Source organism: Talpa occidentalis, unplaced genomic scaffold (assembly GCF_014898055.3).
Source record: "Talpa occidentalis isolate TD23 unplaced genomic scaffold, MPIMG_talOcc4v2.1 talOcc4.10, whole genome shotgun sequence".
Classification (NCBI taxonomy): Eukaryota; Metazoa; Chordata; class Mammalia; order Eulipotyphla; family Talpidae; genus Talpa; species Talpa occidentalis.
The window spans coordinates 50,979,126-51,000,017 of record NW_023600993.1 but is presented as its reverse complement, the minus strand read 5'-3'; the positions used below and the strand labels follow the sequence as shown (position 1 = coordinate 51,000,017).

The following is a 20,892-nucleotide window of genomic DNA, read 5'->3' as shown; positions in this document are numbered from 1 at the left end:
ATCAGACCCCATTTTTGGCAGAAATTTTAACACAAGGAGAACCAATTGTATCTGGTGGGAAGCCTAACATCCCAACAAAGATTGTTGTAATACACAAAGTATTCCTGATGCCCATTTTTACACCGACTTAAAAAATTCATCATAAAATTTTCACCCTGACTGAGTTATCATGGTAATGGGGTACTAAGGCCAGTGATGAGGAGAAAGTAGGAAATACATTGTCACTTTCATTCATATTCAATTGTGGACAAAGGTAGAACTAGGGCTCAAATCCACTCATTGTCTAATCCCACTCATTCACAATGACTATTGCAAATAACTAGTTTAGAAAAAGTGCTTAGACACTGAGATAATTTCATAATGGCTAAAATGAAGTGTCCTCACTTCCTTTCTGCTTCAGACAAAATTGGCTGAATTTTGGGCCTCCTTGGTGGCGCAAGGGAAAACTATCAGCAGCCTCTGCAGTACGAGTTCAATCCCCGGCCAGGGAGCTACCCACATGGGGCAGCAGACCTCTCCTGACTCACCCGCTGCTCCCCTCAGCAGTGTATTTCAGTCAATCTGCCTGTTCTCTTCCCCACTCTGTCTCTGGTGAATCCTCTCATCCCTTCTCCCCCACACCTCTGGCCTGTAGCCCAGTTCTTGTATGCATAAATAAATAAATCTTTAAAAAGAAAAAACTGGCTGAATTTACCTGGTCCAGCATGAGTTCTAAGACAAGGAACAGGCCCAGCAGTATTGGAAGACTTACCAAAGCTCCTGGTGAGGTGGCACCAGATCTAGAGGATCAGAGGCTGGTTCAGGGGAAAGGAAGAGAGGAAGGGAACTGGAAAGTAGGGTGAAAAGGAGCTGGGGGAGAGGCTAGGAAAAGCATCTGGCAGGGCCAGAACCCCTCCCTTCTCCTCCCACAGGTCACAGGTCATTCCATTCTTGGAATGTCTTCCCCACCCATTTTAAATATTTCTTATCACACCTCAACTAAAATTTGGTTGAAGGGGAAAGTGAGAGCTTAAAGGATTACAGGAGCTATTCTTTGACCACCACTGAGGCTAGGAATGCTCCCCCAGTGGAAAGATAGGGGGGTGTACAGCCTTTCATTTTGACAAAAAGAAGCTCCTGGGGTTTGAGTAGGAGCACCCATTTCTAGGCTACCCTTGTACCTGGCTCCATCACACTCTCAGCTTATCATTCACAGATAAAAGAATTTCTTGTGGCCTTAAAGGTGGCTATCTGGGCATGCGTTGTGCGGCAACCAAGTGCTCAACATTTTACTTGTTGGGAACCTGTTTAATCCTCAAAGTCTCTCAAGCCATAGGGTGGATGTCTAGCTTACAGGTAAGGAAACTGAAGTTTAGGGGAGTCACCTGGCTGCCTACTGTCCCACCAGAACTGGTATAAGGACAACCAGGATTCTACCACATAATTTCTCATACTTAGAAACAAATTATGAGACCAATCAGTCAACCAGCCAGAGACCTGTGATCCTCAGCAACAAAGTTCAGATTTATAACTGGATTTAGTCTTAGGTCTCTAGGTTCACAGGAGTTTCATTGTCTTAGATAAACTCTTGTGATCCTCGGGGTTCTCATTATAAAAATAGGGTTAATGACCTTGTTTTTTTTTTTATAAAGAGGCATGTATTTTATTTATTTATTTATTTGTTTGTTTGTTTATACATGCACTGGGTACAGTCAGAAGCACGGGAGGGTGAGAGAATTCACCAGAGCCAGAGCAGGGAGCAGAGCAGGCAGAAGGACCGAAGTACACTGCTGAGGGGAGCAGCGGGCGGCAGGAGAGGTCTGCGCGCCATGTGGGACCCTCCTCCAGTGGCCGGGGAGCAGCTGGGGATCGAACTGGCGCCGCAGAGGCCGCGGGGAACTTCACAACGCAGCGCTCAACCGCTGCACCACCGGGGAGGCCCCTCTTTTAGGTTTTTGGGGAAGAGTGCAGTGGACTGCTATGAAGGCACCTGCCTATGTCCCATAAATGTGTTTCTTCCTTTCTGGTTGAATAGTACAGGAAACCAAAGGTTTTACCAAGTGTTTTATTCCCATCACTCTCATTAGGCTGGGGAGGATTATTACTACTGAGAAGAGTTGCCAGTGGGTGATTTAGGTTGCAGTTATCAGATTAAATATTTAGGATATACTTATACAAAAAAACAAAACAAAACATTATTCATTGTTAATCTGAAATTCAAACTTAAGTAGTTGTTCTATACTTTTATTTCCTAAATCTGGCAACCCTATGGGTTGGTAATTAACCATATGGGAAAAGAGTTTTGGAAGCAACTTGCCAAATCTCAAGCTGTAAACAATTTTGGCATTGGTTTAATGGAATCCACAGTAACCCATGTAAGTTCAGTCTTAAAATTTGCTCTTTCAATGTAATAACTGATTGATGGAATTTGTGTGTGACATATGGAGGGCCCTATGTCAGCACTCTACCAAAGATGCAAGAAAGCTTCTTGTGTTCTGAGAAACACAGTGTCCTCTGACCTAGAATTTCTTTGCCATTAAACTTGTGTGTGTGGCCTTACTTGTAACAGAAGACAAATTTCTCTATCTACAGACTTGACATGGATTAACTGTCAAACTATTTTTTTTAAGTCTAAAGAATTTTCACTAATAATGAAAATGTGCTGAAAGATTTTTCTAAATGTTAGCCAGCTTACTGAGGGTATCAATCGTGTCTACTTTGAATCTTCAACTCTCAGAAGAAACCCAATCCATAAGAATGACTCAGGCTGAAAAGCAGATTAACATGAAGATCTGTAATTTTAAAAGGAAAATATTTTACCAAGTCATAGAGACAGAAAGTGAAATAGTGGTTGCCAGAGGCTGGGTGTTGTTTAGTAGCCAGAATTTCAGTTTTATAAGATGGAGATTTCTGGAGACTAGTTGCATAACAAAGTGAATGTACTTAATATGACGGAGCTGTGTGCTTAAAATGGCTAAGATGGTCAACTTTATGTTATATACATTTTACCACAATTTAAACAATTATTTCTCATACAAACACAGAGTTAGAAAAAAGGGCATGCAGGAGAAAAAACAACACAGCATTTTTCTACAAAAGAATCAAGTAAAAAAAAAAACCAAAAAACCTCTTCTCCTGGGAAAGTTCCTATTATACAAGTAAAGATTATTTATAGTCAACTTGAAGCCCCAAAGTTTTATCCCTTCTTCCTGTAGGTGTATCTCAGTGTGTCCTTCCTAATCACACAAAAACCGGATTAACCACATTAGCCTGTGCTTTGAACCAAATCAAAAGACTGTGAGCCTCTCTGTGGTGCAAGGGGTTAAGTCTCAGCACTGTGAAGCTATCGGCAGCCACTGCAGCCAGGGAGCTACCCACATAGCACAGCAGACCTCTCCGGTCTCACCAGCTACTCCCCTCAGCAGTGTATTTGGGTCAATCTGCTCCCCACTCTGTCACTGGTGAATCCTCTCACTCCCCCTCCACCCGCCACCCCTCCTGGCCTATACCCCAGGGCTTGTATGCATAAATAAATAAATCTTTAAAAAAAAAAGACACTAAAAGGTGTACTGGGGAGAAGGGTAGGTGCCAGGCCCCACAATGCCACCCCCTAGCTCTTGTGGCCCCAAGATGGTTTGCTTGTTGAGGAATGGAAGTTCACACCATGAACTTTCTGTTCGCACTGAATACCAAACATGCTAATGTCGTAGCTATCTGCTAGCTAAAGAGTCCAAATGGATGTTTCCTGTAGTATCAACTAGCAGTGAGGGGTATGATGGTCAGGTTCATGCCTGAAGAGGGAAACTGAGAACTCAAACAGATGAACAGTTATTTCCTAGATGGAACTGACCCTCACTGTGGAATTAGATGCTATTTAAGGGCCTATATGGTAAAGTTTGGAATTTTTGTTTACTGATTTCAAGTATGTTAGTTGTGAAATACAAAATACTTAAGCTGTGAAATGGAAATCCCTTCATTCCTAGCCTGATTCTGCCCTTAATTGGTGGATCAAGACATTTTCTGTTAAGTGGAAACGAAACCCTCTTACTCACAGGGTTATTTTAAAGTTCAAACATGATTAATAGTCTGGTAATGGGCTTTGTGAATTGCTAAAGCACTTTCTCCTATTCAAACACAGGCAACATGTTTCTTTTCTAAAAGCTAAGGAGCAATATAAGCTTAACAGTTTGGAAAATTTACATGCTCAGCACTGAACTAAGCATGTGAATGGATGACTTTATATAAACCACATACAATCCTTTTCACTAGTAAGATTACCATTCCAGTTTTACAGATGGAAAAACTGAGAATTAAAGTGGTGACGAAAATTCTGCAGTGGGAGGAGAAGGGAGTAGGATCAAAACAGGGGTGGGAAGAGCGCAAGAGACTATGGTGATGGTACACGGGTGAATTGGTGGTGGGAATTTCATAACTGAGATGAGAAAGCATACATTGTAAAAAAAAAAATGAAGAATGATGTAAAAAATATATTAAATAATAAAAAATATTTTAAAAAAATAAAGTGATGAGATACAGCTCTGCAGGGTTGAACTGTGATGAGAACCCAGGTGGCTCCAGGATCTAAGTTAGCGCAGAAGACATTAGTTGCTCAAGATAAGCTGTGCCAATTCAGCTGACAAGAGCTCCTCAGCATCTAGCTGCATTGCATTATCAGCCCAGTCTAGCTGATCCCTTTAGCATCTTCTGGATGAACTTTACAGGAATGATGAAGTAGAAAGGGGGGGGGGGGCAAAAATTCAAAAGATGAGGGTTCAAATCCAAGTTTCACCATATGTCCAACAGATATGAGACCTTGGTCCCCAGGTCTCGGTCACCCATTTGCAGAATGAGGATTTCAGGACTACATTTGAGGATAAAATGGTATCAAGTGTAGAAGAACTGTATAAGAATACCTGGCGCCTAGTAGGTAATGGTAAAAACAGTGGGCATAATGAAGGGGGAGCTAGAGCTCTGCCATCACATAGCCTGGGTTTGAATTACAGCTCTGCATTTTACAGCTGTGTGACTTGGTCCACTTACTGAACTTCTCTGGGCCTCAATTTCCTCGTCTGTAAAATGAGGCTAATACTACAATACTACCCAGTTCAAAGAGTTGATACAAGGATTACGGGACTGAATATTTAGGAAACATTTAGAAATGGGAATTACAGGTGCCAGGCACTGTTCTAAACTCTTCTCATGCATTTTCTCCTTCCATTCTTACAAAAGCCCTATGAAGTATTGATTATTGTTACTCCCATCCTCCAGGCCTAGGAATCATGCATATTGGAGTCAGAAAGTGCTAAGAGGTTCCCAGTCATATATGCAAAAAAGCTGGTTTGTAGCATTCTGTGTGGTTTCACCTTTCTCAGTGGAGGGCCTATTTAGATACTCTAAGAAAACCCTTTATAACAACCCGTTCAACATCCAACCTTCTCAATGCCTGCTTTCTACGGTCAGAGCCAGATTCACAGTTTGCGAGGCCTAGTGAAAAAAGAAAACATGGACCACCTTATCAAAAAATCATTGAGAATTTCAAAACAGTGACAGAAGAGTGTCAAACCAATAGTGGGGCTCTTCCAGGCTCGGGGCTTGTGTAGAGACAAGTCACACACCCATGAAAACCGCCCGGCGAACAGCTTTTCCCCAGTAGGTTTCCACTGTCTTAATTGCTGCTTTTGTGCCCGCCCAGCCTAATGCGCCTATGGCCAGAACTGAATGAGCCTGTTCACAAAGGCTCTCAGAGCTCGTCTCTCAGCCAACTGGGCAGGCCTGGGCGCCAGCAGGTTCTGGATGAGCCTCCCACGTGCTGCGGGCAATCCTTGGCTGGCTGCTCTGTGGTGGCAGGAAAAGGCTTTCAGCCTTGGTGTGGGAAGTTTCCATTAGGTGAAGTAGGTATTACTCCACACATCTTACATACATTTTGGAAGAATGTGCAGTGCGGGAGCTGTAAGGGCCTCCCCGGTGGCGCAGCAGTTGAGCGCTGGGTTGCGAAGCTGCCCGCAGCCTCTGCAGCGCCGGATTGATCCCCGGCCACCGGGGGAGGGTCCCACATGGTGCGCAGACCTCGCCTGCCACCCGCTGCTCCTCTCAGCAGTGTACTTCGGTCCTTCTGCCTGCTCTGCTCTCCCCTCTGGCTCTGGTGAATTCTCTCACCCTCCCGCGCTTCTAACTGTACCCAGCGCTGGTATAAATAAATAAATAAATCTTTAAAAAAAAAAAAATCCATCCTGTTTAAAAAAAAAAGATACTATGCTAAGCTCTGAGTTTCTTAAAAATATAACTCTCAAAAAATTCTGACAAAAGCAGTATATTTGCCTAGTTGAAAAGTGAAAACATATAACATGCAAAGAAGGAAAATTGTAAACATTCTTATCCCCACCATCCTGACACAACTGTTAATCATGATAGTGACAATCATTTCTTTCTTCCGTCCCTGCCATGAACCAGGCGGCGTGTAAAGCACTATACAAAGAGACATTTTGTGCTGATAGCCACTTGAGGACTCTATAAGGTGTGAACTGCCATTATTCCTGTTTTCACTTTAGGAAACCAAAGCTTAGTGATGTTCAGTAATTTAGTCAAAACTGTTACCCAGTGAGGTAGAGTCTAGAACCAAACTCAGCTTGACTAACTTCAGAATCCACTCTACTATAGTCCGCATGGTGAAGAAATATGTGGGTACAGAGAGAAAGTGATAGAACTTATAGTGATTTTTATTTTTATCTCATTCTTTTGGGGGTGATACTCTTGTGAATATTTTATAACGAGTACAATGTTGGTATAGTTCACAACTATGTAGTTATATAGACAAAAAAAGTACATATTATATATATGTATATTAAGAATGAATGGAGCTGAATGAAGGACAACAAAAATATTAGAGCTCCTTATACTAAGCTATAACACAGATCAGCTGTTTGAATATATATTCTTTTTTTTTTTACAAAAATGAGCAACATCTATTCTTTTGCTATTTTCCACTTTACATATTGTAAACATTTTTCATGTCAATATACATTCACCGACAACAATATTTTAATAAAAAAACTTGATTCCTTAAGTACTAATTTTGATAGGGAAGTTCTGATGATTTAGACCTAAGATCTGATGATCATTCTGTACTCCTATAGCCCTATCCCAATGGATGATAGAAAATAATTAAGTACCTGAAAGCCAGGGAATATTCTTTGAAGAAGCATCTCTCCCCAAAAGAAGGTATCAAAGAGATATTTGTATACCCATGTTCATAGCTACGTTATTTATACTAGTCCTAAAGTGGAAGTAACCCAAGAATTCATTGATGGATGAATGTATGCAACAAATGTAGCATATCTATATAATAAACTATTACTCTGCCTTAAAAATGAGAGAAATTCTGACATTTGGTACAGCATGAATGAAACTTGAGGACATTATATTAAGTAAACTGTCAGTCACAAACCCCAACCCCCACCCCAAAAATGAGGCATTTAGAATAGGCAAGTGCATGAGACAGAAATAGAATGATGGTTGCAGGGACTGGAGGGGTGGGGGAGATGTTATTGTTTAATGGGTACAGAGTTTCTGTTCTACAAGATAAAAAGTTTTGGAGACGGATGGTTGTAATGATTACACAACAAATGAAATTAGTTGATACTACTGAACTGTATGCTTAAAGATGGTTGTTGTGGTAAAAATAACAACAACAACAAAGATAGCAACATAAAAAAGTGCATCTCAAAATAATAGACAGGACTCATGTAAATAAAATCTCAAGTACGAACTGTCCATTGTGGGCCAGGCTCCCTACAAGGTGTTTTATCTCATTTGATCCTCTGAACAAATCTCTTATAGATAAGGAACCTCAGGCCAGATGGCTTGAACCTGGCTCAAGGTCATACCACAGCTCAAGGGGAGAGCTTGTCTCAAACTCACACCTGCTAGTCTGACTCTGGAGCCCAAAGGCCTAGATCCAGATCTTTCTTTAAAGTCTCCTGTAAAGGATGTAGAATGACTGTGACTCAGCAATAACAAAATGGCAAATCCTGTCTGCCTCCATCCTTGCTTGGTCCAGTGCCTTGCACACTACAGGTATTTATGGGGTTTGACAATGAGATAATGGCAAGATATTCCAAGGGCACTGCTGATCGAGTGCTCATTTCCTGCCTTCTCACTCTTAAGCTATCTCAAGTGACTAACATTAGACTCAGGCTACTCTGCTGATAAGACCACTTCTCATGGTGGAGTCCTTCCTGCTAAATCTCACTGCCTTCTGTCAGAGACTGCAAGGCCCCACCTAGACCTTCTTGTGCAGTTTAAGTGAAAATCTGAGCTGGTCGGGGAGTACTGAGGGAGGACTATAGGTCTGGCTTTGCCAACTTGAATTTGTCATGGATTCATCACTACTTGGCTCATCAGCTATAAAACGAGGGCTCAAATGCATGGTATTGGGCTGCCTTAACAATCAGTGCATAGGGCAGATTGAAAAGTGCCCATGGTATGGATACATTATTCTTTCAAATTCAGGTTTCCTCAGAAAAAGCAGGTTCTGAAGTTGATAAGTGTTTACCCTGCTTAAGAGTTATTGGAATTAAAATCAAGGGCAGTTATGTATCTGGCAGGCAGTAAAAAGAACAGGTGTCTGCAAACTGCTTATCTTTTAAAGACATTTCAGAAAATAAATATATCCACACTTTACAAGGTAAAGTTCATAAAACACTGCTTTAGCAAGATGGTCACCCTTCAGGGACAAATAAGTGTGGGAAATACTGCTTATGTGTTTTCTGGCAGATGTGCCATTACATGAACAGATTGGAAATGTATCCAAGAAAGCTTGAAATTAGTCTAAATTTTAACCAGGGCCTCCCCGCTGGCGCAGCGGTTGAGTGCTAGGTTGCAAAGCTGCCCGCAGCCTCTGCAGCACCAGTTCGATCCCTCACCACCCGCTGGCAAGGGTCCCACATGGCGTGCAGACCTCTCCTGCTGCACCCGCTGCTCCCCTCAGCAGTGTACTTCGTCGGTCTGCCTGTTCTGTTCCCCGCTCTGGCTCTGGTGAATTCTCTCATCCTCCCGTGCTTCTGACTGTACCCAGTGCTTGTATAAATAAATAAATAAATAAATAAATTTTTTTTAAAAAAATAATTTAACCAGTATTTCCCAGACATTAGTCATTGGCTCCCTGTTTGTTGTTAACTTGTTTGTTTATTTAACATAACAACTCTTAACATCTGGCCAAACTATCGGGAAGTGTTAAACCAGAATATGATAATGTAAATATAATGCCATACAAAGTTACTTAATCTCATATATCATTTAGCGCTATTATCCTAACCTCATAGCATGGAGATGATGATTAACAAATTAATGTCTGTAAAACAGTTTAACACTTAGAAGTATTTATAAACCATTAAAAATAAATAAAATATTAATGTATTGGACTGGTTTATAAAAGAACTTGCTTGCATTTTTATGTCAAACCTTTAAATAGGGTTTTTATTTCATTTCACAAGGAGTGAGAAAAGCTGCTTCTCAACAGTTTTTTTAAGAAATATTTTGCTGAATAATTGAAGGCCAGTCAGAAATAAGACAGAATGCTCAACTTTTGTTAAGTCATCCTTCTCTATTCTGCCAGCAAGGAAGGTAGGGACTCTATCAAATTTGTATTGAAATAAAAAAAAAAAACAACACTCTTGACAGTAGTAAAAAGCATGAGTCTTTAAGTCCCAATTCTCCCACTTTCTAGCTATGCAAACTAAATAGCTACCCAGTCATTACTCAGTTTCCCTATCTGTAAAATAGGTTTTGGTATAAAAGCTAAACATTTTAATAATGATAACAATAGCAATGCCACATAATATTTATTAGACAAAAACCAAAACCAAACCTGACGTCCAGAGTGGCTAGGTAAGGTATTTGCAGCTACAGAGCAAGAGGCTAGGCCTGAGTTTGAATCCAAATAGTAAAATTTCAGAGCTCCCTTCTTCACTGCTAACTGCTCACTTGATTCAGTGAGTAGTCAGCACAGCACCTAGCCCATTGGAACTGCTAATTTTTATTACTGTAACTGATTTTAAAGGCCGTGGAGATGGAATTATATTTTGAGAGGTTTTAGGGCTGGAGAGGTGTTAAGAGTGAGGGGTAGTTCTTACAAGTCTTTGATGTTTTCCCCTCCCTCAGGACATCCAGAGAAGTTTTGTTCCCATGGGAAACAGCAGCATTTTGTAGCACAGCTGTAAATGGAATATGTCCTTCCATTTTAAGCTGGGGGACTCCATACTCTAAATTGTCATCACTCACTTTTTTCTTAAATGTGGAACTCCCTAATCACATAGTTACTATGTAATTTCCACCTTTTGGGATCTTAAAACAAAAAGCTTTGCTTTTACAAACTCATTTGCAACTGACTCTGTGATAAAGCCTTGTCTCCTTGCCTCCTCAGCTTTCAGGAATTCTCTGTGTTTGTCTGTGTTGTGTTACCCAAGCAGCTCATTATCTTTGCAGCTTAAGCACTGACTTGGAGATTCAGACTGTCAGCTATTTAAAGAAAATGGAAGTCCCCACTCCACTACTTTAACTTTCGAACGGCAAGGTTTCCTATTGGTTTTGATAATATTAACTTAAAATACTTTTAAGGAAACATGACAGGAAGTGAAATAAGACAGGGAGGATTGTTGTTTTTAGGCATTTCAGGAAGAAGAGTCTGAGCAAGTCCATGATGGCAACATAGTACAAGAGAAATGTGTGGAGCAAAGAGGAGATGTGTGAACAAATATTAAGGGGTATGAACAATAGAATATGGCAGATTAAAATGTATAGTTCCCACTAACTAGAGCTTTGAATGCCAGTTTGGGTTGTTGGAGGGTGGGTTCTGTGCAATGAAAAACTGCAAGAAATTTTTGGAAGTCAACAATGATGACTGTATGTTTCAGGAAGATAACTAGGGGTTCTGTGTATGCAGTAGTGTATGATGAAACTGGAACAGATCTGCATGTTCATTGTGTACGTGTCATGATCTCTTTGAACCTAAATTTCCAAACTATTTATTTGTTGAATGATAATGATAACAATTGTGGTGGAAAATGTCCACCTGGATTGGCATGAATATACCACCCCTCAGTTTCTCAGTTATAAAATGAAGGTTCAAATGCATGGTGTTGGGAAGAAGGTGGCAGAGTGAAGACTCTAGGCCTCCCCCAAACACATACAACAAAAGTGATGCAGAACAAAGCCAAAATCCCTGAGGGAAAAACTGATTATCAGTGTACCAATAGGATCATTAGCCCCAATGAAAGGGGTAGGAATAATTCTAAGTTAACTTTGTTTAAAGTAATAATGTGGGAGTTCAACCTGTAAGAGGGAGGCGTGGCTGCACTGCCCAGCCCCCTGCAGTTACTGAGTTGGGCAAAGGCCATTATCAGAGCTCCTAAAGCCTGGCACTGCACTAGATAAAAGGATGCATGAGCAAGCACCCAGGTGGAGGGTGCATTCCAGGAGAGCAGCAGAGGTGCAGGCACAGAGCAATGAGTTGGCTTGAATCTGAGGCTCATACCACAGAACAGCTGTAGCCTGAATCAGGTCAGAGCACCTGGACTTATTTATGGAAGAGACTAAGACTAAAGTCCAGGCTGAGATATCTGAAAGACCTGCTCCCCTCCACCCCAGGCTGAGACATTCAAACCATCTACCCCCTTTCCTCACAAAGAACACTTTGCAACAAGAATTTCAAGTTCTGTGTCTACTGAAGGTGATACTTTGATGCTTATTGCCACTGTCCTCTTTTATACCTCTTGTTGGTACCAGTCCCTCCACTGCTCTAATAACTACAAAAACAACATTTGAAAATTTATCCTTACTAAAACCCATAATATATTGAAACTGAAGAGACGGAAGAACATAGTCCAAATGACAGAACAAGAATAACAAAAAAAACCTAAAAGGAGTCCTGACTCAGTGGAGTTGCAGAGCGTGACAGAAGGGTAATTCAGGGCAACAGTCCAGGTAATGTAGATGGAACTTAAAAAAACAATGGCGGTACAAGGAGTTAAGCGTCAGCACTATGAAGCAATCTTCAGCTACTGCAACACAAATTCAATCCCTGGCCCAGGGAGGTGACCCACATGCCGCAGCAGACCTCTCCTTTCTCGCCCACTGCTCTCCTCAGCAGTGTATTTCAGTCAATCCACCTGTTCTGTTCCCCACTCTGTCTGTGGTGAATCCTCTCAATTCCCCACACCTCTGGCCTGTACCCCAGTTCTTGTATGCATAAAATAAATATTTAAAAAAAGCAATGGAGGACATAAAACAACAATAGAATAAAAATAATGAAAATATGAGGCAATTGTATTCAGAAATAATGGAGTTAAGAAACACTATAGCTAATATAAAAAATAGAATCGATGGCCTTAATAGACAAACAGAAGCAATGGAAAGAATTAATGAATTTGAATACAAGAACAGAACAAGATAGAGAAAAGAGAATTTAAAAAAAAGAAAACATAAAGAGTTCTCTGAGACGGGCCTCCCCTGGTGGCACAGCGGTTGAGCGCTGGGCTGTGAAGCTGCCCGCATCCTCGGCAGCGCCAATTCGATCCCTGGCCACCGCGAGGGTCCCACATGGTGTGCAGACCTCTCCTGCTGCGCCTGCTGCTCCCCTCAGCAGTGTATTTCGGTCCATCTGCCTGTTCTGTTCCCCGCTCTGGCTCTGGTGAATTCTCTCACCCCTCTCCCCCTCCCCTCCCCGCGCTTCTAACTGTACCCAGTGCTTGTATAAATAAATAAATCTTTTTAAAAAAAAAAAGAGTTCTCCGAGACAACTTAAAGGAAGATAATATCAATAGTATGGGGATCCCAGAAGGAGGAGGTAAAGAGAAAGGCAAGGCATAGCAAACCTATTTAAAGAAATAACCACTTCAAGTCATCTCACTCTGGGAAATGAACCAGATCTTGTGATCCAAGAAGACCCAAAGAGTTTCAAACAAAATGCCAGATAGACATACACCAAGACACATAATGATAAAGCTATCAAGAACCAACAAAAGGACAGAATACTAAAAACATCAAGGGAAAAAAGGGTAACCTATAAGGGAACACTAATAAGACTACAAGCAGATGTTTCAACAGAAACATTGCAAGGATAAAATGATGGAAATTGATATTCAAAGTACTTAAAGAAAAAGACTTCTAGTCCAAGTCCTCTCCCCAGAAGGATTAACTATTGAGATAGAAAAAGAATAAGGACCTTCACTGAAAAGCAAAGACTGAAATAATTTATCAATACCAAGCCACAGATGGAAAAAAAAAAATCCTAAGGGAGTTACTACAAAGCAACAGAATAATGACATCAAGGTGACAGAACACCTAAGTTACTTATTATGGTGGGGAAGTAGGAGAATGAGGAAAGTAATAATGTGGCCCATTAGAACCAGCCGGAGACCAGACCAATGGGTGGCAGAAATACATCATATACTAACCTCAGTAGAAACATCAAACAAAAAATAATAATAGAAATAACACATAATACAATGGAAATGAAATCTAAACCAAACAAAATAGGAAACCCTCAAAAAAATAAAAAAGACAAACTAAAATACCAAAAACATAACAAATGGTAATAAGCATTTATATCTCAATAATTACCTTAAATGTAAACAGCTTGAACTTACCAATCAAAAGATGCAAAGTGGCTAAATGAATTGCAAAACAACGCCTAACCTTCTGCTGTTTATAAGAAACTCGCTTTATCAACAAAGACAAGCATAGGATTAGAATTAAAGGTTGGAAGACATTTATACAAATAACAACCAAAAAAATCATAAACAATTATACTCATATGTGATAAAATAGACTTTCAATTAAGAAAGGTAAAAAGATGGGAGAAGGACACTATATTATGCTTAAAGGTCTAATAAAACAAGAAGAAATAACATTTAGAAATATAAATGTACTCAGAGCACCAAGATACCTAAGACAATAACAGAACTTAAGAGATAAATTGGTGATGTTGGGACTCGGTGTGTGGGGTTCTTGGGTTCCTTAGAGAATGAATTCAACAGAGAACCCCCCCCTCCCATTCAGCCGCACATTGCAAGGTTTATTAAGGAAAAAAAAAGACATTGTATAGATGTAGTCGGCCAAAGAGCTGCTGGTTCAGAGCAAGGGGTATCCTTAATGTTGCTCTGTGATGGAATTATTCTGTAGAATTTATCACTTGGGGATTGGATGGGGTTGGTTTTCTGTAACAACTGGTAATTCTTTCTGCCCCTACCTCTGTTGTTGACCTTGTGAGAACTTCTATCCTAAATTTTCTACTCTAAGTTTCCATCAATAACAACACAGTGATACTAGGATACTTTATATTTCACTTACAACAATGGACAGAGCAACAAGAAAAAGTATAAATAAGGAAACAGCATTCTACAATATCAACAATAACAATATTTTTGGCAAGATAATTAAAAAATGAACAATTGGGACTACCTGAAATTAAAAAACTTCTATACAACAAAAGAAAATACAAGATGATTAAATAGACACGCTATTGAATGAGAAAACATATATATATATACATAATGTATAAAACACAATCTATAACTGATAAAGGATTAATTTCCAATACATATAAAAGGTCCATACAATTCAGCAACAAAAAACATCCAATCAACAAAAGGGCTAAATTCACTAAAGGACAATTTACTAAAGAGGATATTCAGAAGCAGACCTCTCCTGTCTCACCCCTTGCTCCCCTCAGCAGTGTATTTCAGTCAATCTGCTGTGTTCTCTTCCCCACTCTGTCTCTGGTGAATCCTCTCACCCCCCACATCTCTGGCCTGTACCCCAGCTCTTGTATGCATAAATAAATAAAATCTTTAAAAAAAAAGAACCCCAACAATAAGTGTAGGAGATGTGGAGAAAAAGGAGTTGATGGGAATGTGATCTGTTGATGGGAATGTGATCTGTTGAAACCACATTATAGCAATCTGGATTTACCTTTAAAAATTAAAAATGAAAGTTCTGCACAGCCTGGCAGTTCCACTTAGGTATGTATCCACAGAATATGAGACCATTAACAAAAATAAATCATATGTTTTTTTTTAAATTTTTTTTTTTTATAGAGGCATGTTTTATTTATTTGTTTGTTTGTTTGTTTTGTTTATACATGCACTGGGTACAGTCAGAAGCGTGGGAGGGTGAGAGAATTCACCAGAGCTAGAGCGGGGAGCAGAGCAGGCAGAAGGACCGAAGTACACTGCTGAGGGGAGCAGCGGGCGGCAGGAGAGGTCTGTGCGCCATGTGGGACCCTCCTCCAGTGGCCGGGGAGCAGCCGGGGATCGAACCACCGGCGCTGCAGAGGCTGCGGGCTGCTTCGCAACCCAGCGCTCAACCACTGCGCCACCGGGGAGGCCCCCAATAAATCATATGTTTTACAATATTCTCAGCACTCATTATTGACAATAACTAGGATATGGAGACAGCCTAAACCTCTGTTAATGGATGACTGAATCAAAAAGATGTGGTACATACACAACTGTGAACATTTATATAGCCATAAAGAATGGCTGAACATATTCAACAAAATGGAGGGAATTTGAAAGAATGATCTACAGTAAAGCAAGTCAGGATGATATAAACAAATATTGGATGTTCATTTAACAGACACTTGAAACATAAAACACAAGAGCTCTTGGATATCAACAAATCATCCTGAGGGCTCTGAGGTTAAGGGGGAGTGGGGAGGGAGGGAAGGAGAGGGAAAGGAACAGGGATAGTGGTGGGGAATAATGTTATTGCTTTAAAAAAATTAAAAAATAAAATAATAAATATCTGTAGATTAAGTACAATAAAAAAGATGTCAGGATAATTGTCCATTTACCTATATACTCACCAATTAGAAGGAGAACTCATTTTCTCTGCATTGAAAAGTTACTTAATGGATAGACTTATTTTCAGCATGATATACACAGATGTAAAATACCCCAACCCCAAAATAAATAAATAAATAAATGCAAGGTATTAGGCAGCCCTAACATTCTATGCTTAAAACAGAGAAAAAGTATCCTCTGCATGGTGGAATGAAATCAGACATGGGCATTTAAAATAATGTAATAAACATTCAAGCAATGTGCACACATGTATACTTTTATAATCTGGTTGGATGGAGAAGATTGAGAACTGAAAAATGTAATAATCACAGGTAATATCAATCTTAACTACAAAGAGAAGTTCATCACACCATTAATTATATTAGCAAAAAATTGGAAACAACACATATTTGTTACAATAGGACATGTAAATTATGTTCATCAATTTAATGGAATATTATTAAAATGATAACTGCAGGAACTCTTAGAAGTGTTTTGTAAATATTAATTAACTTAATCCTCACAGCAATCCTATGGGACATGTAGTATTAATATAAGTCCCATTTTACAGAGGAGGAAACTGAGACTTGGAGAATTTAAATAATTTATTTAAGATTACACAGGAAACAAGAGGCAAACCTGGATTTGTCTGGTACTAGTGTCTTTTCTCTACCCACTATAAACATTTTCCCAGGGTATTTTATTTTGCCTAGTTTTCTTAAATTAGTTTTATAACAAAACTTTGGAGAAAAAACTATCCTCTTGATTCAAGGGTGGAGGAGATTAGATAGGGTAGGAGTAGCAGCTAGAACCAAAATTTTACTTCATTGAAGACCCAGTGATTAAAGTTTCACAGATCTTATTCTTTTGTTCACCTTCATTGACAATAACTAGTGCTTATAATACAATGTCTACTACACAAAATCATTCGACATCACTCATCTCCTTAAAATCAGCCTGCAAAGTTGTCATTTTCATTAACCCCAATTTACAGATGAGTAAACTGAGGCTAGGACCTTGGCTCACTCAAGGTCCTGTTGCTAGTTTCCTACACCTAGGCTCATTCTACTACTCAGCATGATTTAGAGAACTTCAGAACAGTGCTCTTCATTTCTTCAGGAAACCACGATGAACAAGCAGAAGTTAGGAAAAGGAGTAGTTTGGTCTTGGCCAAACTTACTAACTCTGAAGTCTTAAGGTTAAAAGGACTAAGCTCCTTAAGTTCTCTTCTGCCCCAGACACATGATTTTCCCTAAGGAAGGAAGCTTTATGGTATCAACCTTTCTCTTTCTATTCTTTCTTTCTTTCTTTTTTTTTTTTTAAAGATTTATTTACGTATACAAGAACTGGGGTACAGGCCAGAGGTGTGGGGGGTGAAAGGATTCACCAGAGACAGAGTGGGAGCAGAACAGGCAGGTCTACTGAAATATACTGCTAAGGGGAGCAGCAGGAGAGACAGGAAAGGTCTGCTATGCTATGTGGATAGCTCCCTGGCCGGGGATTGAACCTATGCTGCAGTGGCTGCAGACAGCCTCACAGGTTGTGTCCCAATCCCTTATGCCACCAGGGAGGCCCTTTCTGTTCTTTCCTTAACAGTTTTTCTGACCCATCTCAGTTCCTAAAGTCTTTTCAGTTCTCAGAAGTTGCCAAGACACAAGATGATGATGAATATGGGAGCAATAATGACACCATAATAATTAATAATAATAACAACAACAATAACAATAATAGCCAAAGTGGATAGAGAGCTTGCTAAATGCCATATACTGCCCTAGGCAATGTTTACAAACATTTAATCTCACAACAGTCCTGTGGGGTAGGTGCCATTTTCCTGATGAGGAAATGAGCTCAGAGGGTGTACCTGGCCTGCTTGATAGACAGAGAGAGTGGAGGAGGGAGGGTTAGGAGTCCACACACTGCCAGGAGTGAGCTTTTGGCCCTGAGCCCTCAATTATAAATCAACTTCAGACTCCCCTCTACAATGGCATTCTTCAAATATCTGCTCTTCCCAGGAACTACAGCTCCTCTAGGAGAGACAATAGTGTTGTGCATAGAAGCTCTGATGTGAATGAAACCAATTCATCTCTCCCTTTATCCATGACATTTTCTTTTAATTAAAAAAAATTGCTGTTTATTGATTTTCATGATTCCTTCAAAGCACATTTCTTAACCTAAATTAAAAAAAAAAAACACAACACAAACAGGAGCTAATAGAAGAATGTGGTGAGTGGATGACGGTGTGTTCACTGGACGCCTCTGTTTTTCCACCTAATCAAACAGGCAGATGAGGAAAGTGCTTGCAGTTTCTGAAGTGAAGTAATACTGACTGCAAGTTTTCAAGCTTGAAAGGTGCTATTTGGTTATCAGTCCGTTAAGGAGCACACTGTTAAAGAGTTGGCTGGGAATGAGCACTAGCTGATCTGTAAATAATTTACGGGTAAAGTTTACTGGGAGTAGAACATTAACACGGCAGAGGCAAAGCCTTCAATGGGCCATTGGCCTATGAGCTGTTTCTAATTGAAGACTTTGCCTCCACCTTTAACCGCTTTTACTTCTCCAACTACAAGTATTGCATTGAAAGGACAGAATGGAGCAGGTAGAGGGTGAATTCAAATATAAACACTCCTCTGGTAATGTGGTCACTTAGGCAGTTCGAACTAGTAAGTGTCTCAGTGGCAGCAATATAACAGTTAGGTCAAGAGTAGGAGGGTCAGGCCCCTTTGGGGCAGCTGCAAAAAGCAAGCCTCTGTTAATCCCTTAACTAAGCAGCTGATGGGTTTAATCTTTTTGTGCATACGTTATAACTGTTCAAACACAGGATTATTATAAGTTTTAAAAACTCAACACAGGCTACCCAAGCTTTTTATAGATTTCTTCATTTTGGAACAGATGACAGTAAAAAGAACTTTGGGAGGGCTTCTGATTACAATTCACTGTCACTCTGGCTTGATAAATTCTAAGAGAGCTTCCTTCCCAGATTCATTCATAAAAAGAATAGGTCTCTATTTGAAGTGGGAGAGATCTCAGTCCCTGGCATTGGGGTCTATTTTCTTTTGATTTTGCATCCATTGTTATTCAAAATAACAGCATAAAAAGACTCAGCTAGGGTTATTTTGCATAGTAATATCAGAAAAGGAACTGTTACCTGGTGTAATCCCCCTTGGCTTCCTGAAATAAAAAACAAAGACGGATGATCAATATGTATTTATGTTAGTAAAGCTAAACAAATATTCCTCTTGATCATTTTCCTCTCTTAAAGTGCCAGAGCTTTGTTTTGAAAAATGTGCACAAGGAAAACTTCTCCTGTGACTGTGGAGAATGTGGCATTGATAAGAACACCTAATACCCTTGGAATATTTCTTATTTATAACAGAAGACACAAATACATCTGAAAAAGCACAGCTAATTATTTCTCCTTTATGTTTCTAACATCACGTGATAAATTGTCTACTGGAGCAGCACCCTTTTTTGAGTCTGGACACAGACCTTTTAATCTATTACACAAGTAAATCAACACATGCTATTTGTTTTCCCTTTTAAACCAGCATGGAAACCACATTGTTTTGCAGCTACTAGCCCTTTTAAGAATCAAAGAACTCTTCAACTCAACCTTAATAAAATGTATATAGAACTTACCAAATGTAAATGAAAATTATAAATGTTCTAACAAATTCTGTCTCTCCCAAACAAGGGACACAGAGCCTTTCTGCAGAAATATGGTCTGAACTCATCCCTTTGAGGAGTTCTAAATTTCATTTTCCCTTGAGACATACACCACCTCATTACAGCAGCTTATGCAGACTACTCTAAAACAGAAAACTGTGGTTCCCATTTTTCATTGGCAAGCAATCAGCTGGCTTAAAAATCCATCAGCCACTGACCCATGCAAAAGTTTCAGAGTTGCAGGCAGTTCACAAAACCAACAAAAAGAAGCGGGTGAGAGGTAGTTTGTCAGTTCTTACCTGTAAAACAAGTGCTGCTAACTTGAAGATGGTTTCACTGTCTACTTCAATTTGCCCCTGTTGGTGGAAAAGGAAAGCATCACTGAACACAGGCGGCCCCAGGTTGTAGTAAACGGCTCTGGAGTTGGGGAAGCTGTCACAGCTTGGCACCTCCAGTTTATGAACAAATGCAGATCATACCATTGCAGGAGAAAGGGAGGGGGGCGTGGAGAGACACACAGAAGGTTAAAAGGAAGCCCTATCTTGTGTGTGTGCTTAATTAATGGGGGGACTTTTGTTTAGAGAGCAGTATTCTGAAAGAAATAGAAATGACTTTGAAGCTAGAAATTCAGACAACTTCTAGATGAATAATTTTTATCCCCACAAATTCATTTCTAAGCTCTGCAGATTTTTAGAGATTAGTTTGTTCAGAATTTTCTTGAGATAATTTTTTTCTCTGTGTCTCAGCATGGTTATTTCTCTCTAAACATAATGCAACTATTATTAAAAATATAAATTTACTTCTGCATCAATGGTACATTGTTGAATTAATAGTTTTATGTTATAGATAAAATGTAAAGTTTAGAAACTCATTTACAGCAAATGCTTTCAGGAGTAAAATTCTGTTGCTTTATTTTGAAGTTTGATGAATCTAATTTATCATTTTTTTAATTATTTCATTTCTTTCATCCTTCAGGATGAAAAGTAGGACTTTTCCTTCTTCCTTCAGGATGAAAAGTAGTCCTACAGAAAAGTAGGACTTGTGGACGTTGCTTTAATAAGAGTGCCTTTTTAGTAGCCTGGGAGGGATGTGTGGAGGGGTATTGCTTCTATCAGTATTATTCATATGTGCCTTCATTTATTTGTTAAATATGATGATATATATAAATATCATTCCTGCACTACAATGAGCAATATAGAGGGATCTTTATTAAAAAAATGTGTGTTCTATGCTAGTTTATAAAAACGAACACCCACTAACACAATTCCACAGAAGCACCTCCTTGCCTAAATCTTTTATGGTTAGTTCTTGAAACAGCACTATGGTTAGTTCTTGAAACTCAGGGGCCTGGAATTTGCCCTATACTCTATTTTTCTCCTTTCTACCTGTTGAATGCACACTAGAGAGTGTT

General features: G+C 39.7%; 1 protein-coding gene across 1 annotated transcript in view; it reads right to left on the bottom strand.

Annotated features, from left to right (window-relative positions):
• The window catches only part of FRMD4B (FERM domain containing 4B), a 179,373-nt gene that overhangs the window by 61,440 nt on the left and 97,041 nt on the right, over positions 1-20,892 (bottom strand). The window contains exons 4-5 of the mRNA XM_054691932.1: positions 19,781-19,837; positions 18,964-18,986 (exon numbers count right to left, since the gene is read on the bottom strand). Coding sequence (XP_054547907.1) covers positions 18,964-18,986; positions 19,781-19,837 — 80 coding nt within the window. The remainder of the gene's footprint in view (positions 1-18,963; positions 18,987-19,780; positions 19,838-20,892) is intronic.